This window comes from Sinocyclocheilus rhinocerous, unplaced genomic scaffold, assembly GCF_001515625.1.
Source record: "Sinocyclocheilus rhinocerous isolate Xijiao unplaced genomic scaffold, SAMN03320098_v1.1 scaffold748, whole genome shotgun sequence".
In the NCBI taxonomy this organism is placed as follows: domain Eukaryota; kingdom Metazoa; phylum Chordata; class Actinopteri; order Cypriniformes; family Cyprinidae; genus Sinocyclocheilus; species Sinocyclocheilus rhinocerous.
In genome coordinates, this window is record NW_015650693.1 from 207,436 (window position 1) to 218,013 (window position 10,578).

Here is a 10,578-nt window from a genome sequence, read left to right on the forward strand (position 1 = left end):
AATTGCAGAAATTACAGTTTTTGCCTATTGCTTACACACGTTTTGCTAAATTTGGCTCATTGTGTCAAAACTCTACACACAAGCAAATAAGACACAACACTGGGAAATAAACCATTCACATCTATGTCAAATTGAAACTCTGCTATCAAAACCTAACAATCCTTTGTCAAAATGTCACTCTGATGACAAAATGATACCCACTTGCATCATATGAATACACTTTCAGATCAGCAGCAACACACTAGTCTACTTTATATAAAAAATTGCAGTCTTTTGTTTTCAATGTTTTTATTCAGTTCCACAGAGGGCATGTTTTCACAACAACCAAAAAATGAAATACTGATTTCAAAATCATTACATTACAGTAGTATATTTTACAGTACAGTAAATTCAGTTAAATCAAAAATAAAACAAACAATTCACTACTGTAAACACAGAAAAACACAATTGTGCGCAAGTGGGCTTATGGATCCTGCCGTCTGTTGGGGTCTGGCCACAGGATCTCATCAACATCACAAGCAATGTCTTCTCTCGCTAAGCATCGGGGAAAATATCCCCTTGTGTGTCGAATCCATCCCTGGATAGACCTCACCTCAATGTCTCCGCAGGCCTGTTCCATTGCCTGCAGAAGAGGCATACGGGCATGTGGTTGGCGGTCATATACGCGCCATCTCCAAGCGGAAAAAATTCCTCTATAGGATTTAGAAATGGCGAGTAAGGGGGCAAGTACAGAACTTCAAAGTGATCATGGTTGGTGAACCAGTTCTGGACCAGAGCAGCCCGATGGAAACTAACATTATCCCAGACAACAACAAACCTGGGCTGCTCTGGTCCATCCTGTCCAACTGCATCATGAAGTGCATCTAGAAATGTGATGATGTGTTGCGCATTATAGGGACCCAGTTTGGCATGATGGTGCAGTAGGCCTCGAAGACTTATGGCAGCACACAATGTGATATTTCCCCCGCGCTGCCCCGGGACGTGCAAAATTGCCCTTTGGCCAATTATATTACGTCCCCGTCGTCTGTTTTTGCTAAGGTTGAATCCAGCCTCGTCAATGTAAATACATTCATGCGGCTGGGCAGCTCCATCCATGTCCAAGATTCTCTGTAACAAAAAATACATATTGTGGATGGCTTTACTCAAAGCACACACTTACACTACTACATATACAGAACCGACCCACCCCACCACACAGGTACCTGTGTAGCTTTCTGAATGTATCTATGTGGTACTAATCCAGTGGTACATATTCATCTGTTACTGGACTGCACCCATTCTTTATTGTAAATGTAAAGGACTGAAACACTTACCTGTACATATTCATGTCGAAGTTCTTTGACCCTGACACTGTTCCTCTCAAATGGGACCCTGTACAATTGCTTCATGGTCATGTTGTGCTTTACCAAGATGCGTCTGATAGTTGTAATGCTTACTCGATTTATGTTGTTGAATACTTGCCTATCTGCAAGTATTTGTTGCTGTAGCTGGTGGAGACGGATTGCATTGTTTGCTCTGACTAGGTTCACTATGGCAAGTTCCTGCTGTTGGGTGAACAGGCGTTGGCGTCCACCCCCAGTAGGTCTTCTAGCCATTCTGTAGAAAAATGCAACCACAAATTGTTCTCGTTTGCTTCTTTACAGTACTGTGTATACTGAACTTTACTGTATTTACCATACACAGTACTGAAACATCTCAACACGTTATCACGGTATGTTTCACAAAACTACCACTTTTGTTGGAAAAGGAGCATTAGCCACCCTGGAATACAATACATGTGATACAGTAACGTGATATGGTACAGTACTGTAAATACTCTAGATACAGTCTGAGTAGAGTAGAGAGTTGAAGACATACCTGTTTTCCAGTCGGAATGTCCTTATTATGGATGAAACTGTGAAACGGCTTAGATTAGGATGGACTCTCTGCCCAGCTTCCCTCATAGTCAGGCCATGGTTTATGACATGGTCCACCAAAGTTGCTCTTATGTCATCCGAAATAATGGTCCTTGCGTGGCCTCTTCGACCACGTCCTCCTCTCTCTCTCTGTCTTCCTCTTCCTCTGCCTCTAGCTCTCCCTGCCTCAAGTTCTCAAAATGGCTTAACTGAGACCTTTTTGTAGCTGGCTGATTGGTGTTCAGTTTTGTAAGTAAGTGTTTTCAGGTGTGTGTCAACGTCTTTTCAATTAACCAATGTGTGTTGTATTTTGAATAGATGTGTTTTCCCAATGGTACCCTGAGATTTCATTTTTGAACTAAGTGTCTTATGTATGAAATAGTGTGTAGTGTCTAGGAGCAAGTGTGTTGCAGAAAGGAGCAAGTGTGTTACAGAATTGCAACTAAAGTGCAAAGCAGCGCTTTTGTTTAAGGTATGGTTACACTGTGTTTAAGGTATAGTAACAAAAGCTTCAAGTTTTGTTACTTTGGTCTAAGCATGTGTCTATAGTGTTCAAGCAACGGGCAAAAACTGTAACCAATATATAAAATTCCATGCAATGCAAATATCATGGGTTTTCATAAGCATCACTGTCTTAGCTTATATAAATACAAGTTTTTAACAAACTGTTTTGTATAGTTATTTTTTTACATAATTTCTCCATCTCATAACAACATTGTAATGCTATCAGAAATAATTCAAAATTGCGTTCAATTTCTGGCCATTTCAACTTGTGAAGAAATGATCTGCTGATTGTTCTGGTAAATTTTTACAGAAAGAACATTCATTGTTCATTTCAGTGTTAAATATTTCGAAAATATGCTTTAACAGGGTGTATTCTTTGAACTTTTGAAAGTTACCTCTTTAATTTTCAGGTATCAAGACAGATAGAGAAGCCCACTGGCTGCAGCTTGCAGGCATTATGACCAATTATGAAAGTCAAGATTGTGCATCAAACCATACTTGCAGAATATCATTTTTCTTATTGTATTTTCTTTTTATTCCACTACATAAAAAAATAAAACTGTTTGAACTGGAACTTTTATGTATTCTTATCTCCCCACAAATGCACCACAGCAATGTTCCTTTTTGCTGTGGCTCTGGCTATGTTGTTAATCTCTTTTCTTCCTCTGTGTCAAACACAGTTTCATCATGGTCATCGTGGTGCCTGCAGATTAAATAACAAATGGTCACGATTGTAGGTTCAGTGTTGAGCGATGGTCAGCTGTCAGTACTTTATTCACGGTAAAGCAATTCTGTGTAAAGTCAGACTGTGAGGTTCATAAAAGCAGGACAGGAAGATGCTCTTCACCTACAAACCAAACACACATCAAACAAATGGGCACTTTCCTGCAAAAGCTGTCTGTCCACCAAGCAGATCACACATGTGAAGAAAACTAACCACAGCAGGTTTCAGTTTGACTCTGTTGAGCTGCTGGAGTCACACTGAGAGATAGCAAACGGGTTTAACATTTGTTTTTTTGTTCATTTTGCCATACAAAACAACTGAGAGTTGATTACACCAATTTTAAATTCAGAAATCTCTATTTTACAATAAAAATGTAGGAAGATTTCACAATATTTCACTCTTATACTTTACATATTTAACATAGCTAGTAGTTCCTTTCAAACATGATCAATTTTAAATGATAAAAATAATGTTTTCACCCATTAAGAACAGTTAAAGGTCCAATAAGAACTAGAAGAACATTAATAACTACCCTCAGTGTGTGTGTGTGTGTGTGTGTGTGTGTGTGTGTGTGTTTGTGTGTGAAGTAGGAGGATCAAAAATTGTGGGAGGATTCACACTCCAGTTTAATAGTACTGCTGTGTTTGGTTACATCAGTTTGATTGTTTTTAACAGATAGTGTTATTAGCTCAGACTTTTCACTGAACTGGTCAAGAAAATGTCTCACATGTTAGTTTTGTTCTGTTTGTATTGGTCTCATCTGATTGGTAAGTTATGAATGTATTTTTATGGCTTACTCTCATAATGTCACATATCAGGTCTGTGTTTACAAACTTTGTTTAGGTGCAAAGGATCCCACAGTCATGGAATATAATGAAAATCAGTGAATTTATTGGGGGGAATGTCTTTATTTTAGAGGTTGTTACACTGGAGAAACATTTATTTAGCAGACGTTACATGAGATAAAAATGGAAATAAAAAAAAAAAAGACAGAAAATGTAGGAATTCATAAACTACTACGGAAGTCAAGGAAATCTTTTTTTAAAGGATGTTGTTCTGTTTACATTTAAACATTACAATTTACAACTGACTTTAGGCTTTGTAAACCAACAAGAGTCTTAATTTCTGACAAAACCTGTTCATGTTCCCCAGGTGTGTTTGGTGCTAAGACAAGTGAAATTCAGTCATTTTCAAAAATGGGGGGAGATACTGTCACTCTAAACACTGATGTTACTGAAATACACGAAGACGACGACATACTATGGAATTTTGGAGCTGAAAAGATTGCTGAAATCAATAGAGCTACTGGAATCTTCATCACATATGAGGATGTTCTTGATGGGAGATTCAGAGACAGACTGAAACTGAACAAACAAACTGGATCTCTGATCATCACAAACATCACAACTGAACATGCTGGACCCTATGAACTAGAGATAAGAGGAGCAAAACTGTCATTAAAAACATTCAGTGTTTCTGTTTATGGTGAATAAGAGGTTATTTATAGCATAGGCTACTTTATATGTAGAACGTTTAAAAAGTTGACAAACGTAATTGTTATTATCCATATTTCTCTCTTGTTTTCAGCTCGTCTGTCTGTTCCTGTCATCAGCAGTAACTCTACAAACTGTTCTTCATCATCATCATCATCATATTGTTCATTGGTGTGTTCAGTGGTGAATGTGAGTCATGTGACTCTCTCCTGGTACAAAGGAAACAGTTTATTGTCCAGCATCAGTGTGTCTGATCTCAGCATCAGTCTCTCTCTACCTCTGGAGGTGGAATATCAGGATAAAAACAGCTACAGCTGTGTGCTCAACAATCCCATCAGCAACCAGACCACACATCTGGACATCACTCAACTCTGTCACACATGTTCAGGTACAGCAGAGCTGATATTAGTTGGTTGTTTTTGTCCATAGAGAACTAGGAAAAGTCCCCCACACTTTTCTGTATAGCAGAAGTGGGATTTTGCTAAATTGTCATAATGAGACTAAAGTCAGTTTGTTGAACATCACAATTCCGTTTCATTATTGGTTATTTGCTCTCTCTCTCTCTCTCTCTCTCAGAAGGCCATGGCCATTGTTGTAATACTTCTGAAGCTGTGATCCGATTGGTCCTCTCTGCTGTGGTAGGCGTGGCTACTGTGGTTTTTCTGGTTTATGATGTCAGATCTACAAGTGGAGGAGACAAAGAACGGATATCATAAACAAATGTGAGATCTTGGAGCTTTAGTCTGTAAAGATAAAAATAGGTAGGCTTACAATCTAAATGTAAATTCCAGTTGAAATACAATTATCAATAAAATCAATAAGTGACATTGCAGTATCATTTGTTGCATATTGTACTGTTTAATAGTAACATTCTCATCATAGACCATAGATGTCTGTTCTGAGTAGATTAAATAAATCTGTGATGTTTTGATGACCTCTGGCGTTCAGTTTAAGGAACTGTAGATATGTTTTATGCCTGTATGATACTGTTTGAGCTTCATGAGGACTGCACATATTTAAGCTATTGTGAACCAAAAAGAGAGTCTAATAAAGTGACAAAGACAAATAATAATGTAGGCGATGTTAAACATCTAAGATCAACCTAGAGACGGACAGTAATATAATGAACGCAGTATGTTAAGATTTTTAGAAAATCTGATCAGATATGCAGAATTACTTTAACATTTCTAATTTAATTAAACATTTAATTATCAACATTATCCAATATTATTGTCATTTTTTGCAATAATTGAATGCAGAAATTAAATATTTTATGTCACTTGATCATTAACTGATATCAGAGACCAGTGATCATGTGAATGTGTTGCTTAATTAGTGAAACTAACTTAAAATCTCAGAGAAACTTCAAGTAAATACTGTATGGCTAGTGTGTAGTTCAGTGTGGGCTTGTTGAAGGTGTTTACTGAAACTAAACTTATTTTTATCAATTAGTTGCCAAGGCAACATTTTGCTTAATTTACATTGTACTTTCAGTACTAAAACTGAAATAAAATTAATACAACTATTGACATTTATCTAAATAAATTACAGAACAATTACAAAATCAAAATTACGAAAAGTTTAATTAATATAAAAATTACTCAAAACTAATTCAACATTTGAATGACAACTATACTAGTATATTCACGATCCCAAAATAACACTGGTTCATGCTCACCAAGCAATCTTTTCACTGAAAATATAATTTGCTTAAACTGATCATTTATAACATTCAAACAGTTTATTTAAAACAGCAGACTGTTAAATTTTTTTCACATTCTTTTATTAAAAGCAACACTAAAAGGATATACTTACAATACAATACAAACATGCATGCAAATAGAGTGCAAAAGAGACGACCAGATTCATAAACTATGGGAGTATTTTTCCAATTAATTTTCTCCATAAGGATTTCAAATTCTAATGAGTTCTAATGAACCAAACAAACCAGCTCTGCGCTTAATCACAGTAATACAAAGCTCGCTTTGAAGCAAAACAATGTGTTTGAATTATTATGCACTTTGCACATTATAGTAAATACAGTACATTGACATATGTAGGGGAAAATGTAAATTTAAATACAGAAATACATTGCCATTTTTCATATTGCCTTGTCATTTTGCATATTAAATTTCAAAATGATTTTTGCTACCCATATGTGACCCTGAAGCACAAAAGCAGTCATAAGTAGCACGGGTATATTTTAGCAATAGCCAAAAATACATTGTATGAGTGAAAATTATCGATTTTTCTTTTATGCCAAAATCATTAGGATATTAAGTAAAGATCATGTTCCATGAAGATATTTAGTAAATTTCCTACCGTAAATATATCAAAACTGAATTTTTGATTAGTAATATGCATTGCAGAGAACTTCATTTGGACAACTTTAAAGATGATTTTCTCAATATTTAGATTTTTTGCACTCTCAGATTCCAGATTGTCAAATAGTTGTATCTCAGCCAAATATTGTCCTATATCAATTTAAAAAAATGTACCCTTATGACTGGTTTTGTGGTCCTGGTTCACAAATGTTTCCATAGATAAGATGCCTGTTCCATAGATAAACAGCTTCTGCATTGCAGTTTGTGTCTATTATTGGATGGATTTGGTTTGTGTGTGTCTAAAAACTTACTAATTCTTACTAACTTACTAATTCATGATGTGAAACTCTTCAGGATGGAGGAACATACCATACCTTCATTACGGGGCATAGAGGAGAAACAATAACGTACAGTATGTGGAAAATAATGTGTTTTTTTAACCTTAAACCGCATAAACACATTTCATTACACCAAATACACAAAATAATGTTCTTTTTAGCAGCATCATATGACCCCTTTAAAATAAAATAATTGCCATCCACCTTATTTTTCAACACGGACGTAAGCCGTTTTCTGAGAATGTGCGAGACTTCCGGTTCATTAGCCGCTGTAGGGAAATAACGAGAAGAATAACAAGTAAATGGTAAAACTGTTTGCACTATAAACCAGTGTGTTCATAATTAAGATAATACATTAAAATAATAAGGTAAGAGAACACCAGTTTGCAAGTTGCAAGCAGCAAAACAAGCTGTTTTTTTTTAACAGAAAAAAATAGCTGGAAGCGGATGAGACCAGACATTACACTTACAAATGGCCACGCCCGCTCTTACGGTAAAAATAAGGAGAAAAAATTCTAAAAGCTGAGCCTATGGGTAAAAAATAAATACAGTTGCTAAGGTGTAGCTACAATTCAGAACGTTACATAACTAATCACTTAACAGTTTTGATATTACAAATCTGTCATTTTCATAATAGATTATTATTATTATTTTAACCAAGACAGTTGCAAATATAGGCCCTTTCAAACTTTTTTTTTTGCAAGACCAAATGATTCAATTCTGAAGTGATAGCAGGTCTGAATCGTTTATGTTGACTTCAGGCAGTGAGGCAACCTTTTTTGTTTACATTCAGATCCTTTAAATGAAATGAATACATCATTAGTATCTTCCCAGACAGCAGACAGTTTCGGCCCAGATCCGGCCCACATCTGGCCCTCATGGATTTCACATGGGCTAGATGTGGGCCGGATCTGGGCCAACACTATGTTGCTGTCTGGGTTAGAACCATTCTCACGCTACGGCAATATCTTAATAAATTACAACAATACTCAACTGTTAATAATCTGTACCTATGGTAGCACAGAGTCAAACTTTACATATAGTAGAGATCTTTACTGCTCTGGTGTAGAGTTTTAGGATAGGCCTGTAAGCAACTAGTGATGTTCCGAATCATAGTTTCGAATTGATTCTTTTTCATGATTTGGGCAAAGTGATTCTGAAACACTATAGAAACTGTTATGTTTAACATATCATCAATTAGCAATTTTGATCGAAAACGTAGTTATAAGCATCAGTGTTTAAAGAAATAATTCGCTCAAATAAATCAGTTCTTTGAATCGATTCTTTTAGCGAGCCGCGCGAATGAAGCGATTCTCTAGAATGAATCATACCTGTCATCGCACAGTCATGACAACTTCACTTCGTGTTATATGGCGACCCGTTGTGGACCAACTATGAACAACAACAGTAACAATATTACAGTGGAACTTCAACAACTTATGTCAACAACTTCAGCTGTCATTCTGTTGCACTGCGGAAGATTGTCATGAAAACAAATTCCTCGTATGTGTAAACATACCTGGCAATAAAGCTCATTCTGATTCTGAATTTATTAATTTAATTTTCTGGAGGTTTATACAAATTTACCTGAATTCACCTGAAGTTTCAAAACACAAAAATCACCATAGGAAATTTTTACTTGTTTAGTTTACATTTAATTACTAAAATACTTAAAATAAAACTGATATTAAAATGTTTTATTTCTATAGACAGATTTAAAAACCAAACAAATAAACAAACAAGAGACAAAATTAAAACGGAAAATAAAATGAATTCAAAATATTATAGACAACCAACCAAGATCTTTTCACTGAAAATATAACTTGTTTAAATAAAGAACATTTCTAACATTTAAACAGTTCATTCAAATTCAGCACATATTGTTACATTTATTCACGGTTTTATTAAAAACAATATCAATAGAAAAGAACTTATAAATCAAACATACAAATCGAGTGAAAAAGTGAAATTTTCATCTATAACTACAATAGCAAAGTGCAGTAAACTGTAAAGCTTATTATTATTATTAGTATTATTGCCATAACCAGGAACAAAAGCCTACAATGAGAAATATCCATTCCTAAGCAGACAAAAAAATGAATAAATAAAAAATACAATAAACCATAACAAATATACACACACATTATACATACTCTAATTGCATTTTTACAGTTTTGTAAAGCATTTAAATAAAACTTGAAATCATTTTAAAATATGAAACGTTCCCATGTATATTAATAATTGTACCAGATATGCTTTATCGTTATCATGATCATTGAAATGTATTAATATGTCAAATCCATTTAGCTGTAAAGCAATGTCCATTTTTTTCTTAATTAAATGTTCCATATCAGTCCAGAATATGTGCAATGGAAAAATAGCATATATAAAAAGCATATATCACCTTTACAGAAATTGCAGGAGTAATAAATATCTAGTTCAAACCCGTTCCAGCACGTTTTACTGGGTATATCCATTACAACTGCAAATTTATTAGGTTTAACTGGTATTTTAAATTTGTTCAAAAATTCTCTCTATGTTAATAAATCTGCAGCACTGTTTAATAGCCGACTAACTAATAAGATATCATTTTATAACCACTGTTTCAGTAAACCGTAAAACTATTGTGTGTTTATAATAGTGGTGGTAAATTAAAATAAAACATCAGACAATTTGATATATCAGAAATATCAGAAAAACATCTTATGATGTTCCTTGTTTGTCACTTTTTATGAAGATATATATGCTAATGAAATAAATTAAAATTCCGTAAAATTTACGGTAAAAAAACCGGCAGCTGTGGTTGCTGGAATTTTACCGTAAAAAATACGGTAGCAACGTTTTAGGTTTTACGGTTTTAACTTAAATTTACAGTTATACTATATTAACTGATATATATATTAACTGATATAATGTTAATATACCAACCTATTGAAGTACTGAAATCTGTTTTGTACATTTGTAATACACTGATAACCACCAAATGCAGGTGGTGATGAGAAAGTCACATGATGAACCAAAGCCCATCACAAGCAGCTTTTAAATAATAACATATATAGAAGGTGCACAGTGTCATTCACACAAACACCAAACACCATCATGATAACACACATGAAACTGAAATAATGCAACAAACATTAATTTAACAACATTAGGTGTAACACACAACCCAAATATACAAAACTGATAAGAAAAAACTAAAAAGAAACATAGTTATTTCAACAAAAAAACATCAAATTTGAAATGTAACGCAGGGAATTCTGGGAATGTCAATTTACGGTTAATCACTGTAAATTATAC

General features: G+C 34.6%; 3 protein-coding genes across 3 annotated transcripts in view; 1 reads left to right on the forward strand and 2 right to left on the reverse strand.

Moving 5' to 3' along the window:
* LOC107712171 (uncharacterized) overlaps positions 1 to 10,578 on the reverse strand; it is a 38,872-nt gene that overhangs the window by 20,755 nt on the left and 7,539 nt on the right. Inside the window, exons 6-7 of the mRNA XM_016517325.1 lie at positions 1,314 to 1,596; positions 593 to 1,107 (exon numbers count right to left, since the gene is read on the reverse strand). Of these exons, the coding sequence (XP_016372811.1) occupies positions 593 to 1,107; positions 1,314 to 1,596 (798 nt within the window). The remainder of the gene's footprint in view (positions 1 to 592; positions 1,108 to 1,313; positions 1,597 to 10,578) is intronic.
* On the reverse strand, positions 454 to 2,454 carry LOC107712180 (uncharacterized). Its single transcript, XM_016517337.1, has 3 exons — positions 1,858 to 2,454; positions 1,314 to 1,596; positions 454 to 1,107 (listed from the first exon to the last, which is right to left on the reverse strand). The coding sequence occupies exons 1-3, from the start codon at positions 1,941 to 1,943 to the stop codon at positions 589 to 591; spliced, it is 888 nt and encodes a 295-aa protein (XP_016372823.1). The 5' UTR covers positions 1,944 to 2,454; the 3' UTR covers positions 454 to 588.
* On the forward strand, positions 3,804 to 5,342 carry LOC107712184 (SLAM family member 9-like). Its single transcript, XM_016517341.1, has 4 exons — positions 3,804 to 3,890; positions 4,276 to 4,608; positions 4,711 to 5,004; positions 5,193 to 5,342. Exons 1-4 carry the CDS (start codon positions 3,842 to 3,844, stop codon positions 5,330 to 5,332), a joined length of 816 nt encoding a protein of 271 aa, XP_016372827.1. The 5' UTR covers positions 3,804 to 3,841; the 3' UTR covers positions 5,333 to 5,342.

What these genes read in the sequence shown, in the direction of transcription:
- LOC107712180 (XM_016517337.1), bottom strand. Translation starts at nt 1,943, where the DNA reads ATGAGGGAAGCTGGGCAGAGAGTCCATCCTAATCTAAGCCGTTTCACA. An exon ending in ACATTCCGACTGGAAAACAG is followed by an intron (nt 1,597 to 1,857) that starts GTATGTCTTCAA and finishes ATTTTTCTACAG; the next exon opens with AATGGCTAGAAGACCTACTG. An exon ending in TTCGACATGAATATGTACAG is followed by an intron (nt 1,108 to 1,313) that starts GTAAGTGTTTCA and finishes TTTTTGTTACAG; the next exon opens with AGAATCTTGGACATGGATGG.
- LOC107712184 (XM_016517341.1), top strand. Translation starts at nt 3,842, where the DNA reads ATGTCTCACATGTTAGTTTTGTTCTGTTTGTATTGGTCTCATCTGATT. An exon ending in GTATTGGTCTCATCTGATTG is followed by an intron (nt 3,891 to 4,275) that starts GTAAGTTATGAA and finishes CATGTTCCCCAG; the next exon opens with GTGTGTTTGGTGCTAAGACA. An exon ending in ACTCTGTCACACATGTTCAG is followed by an intron (nt 5,005 to 5,192) that starts GTACAGCAGAGC and finishes TCTCTCTCTCAG; the next exon opens with AAGGCCATGGCCATTGTTGT.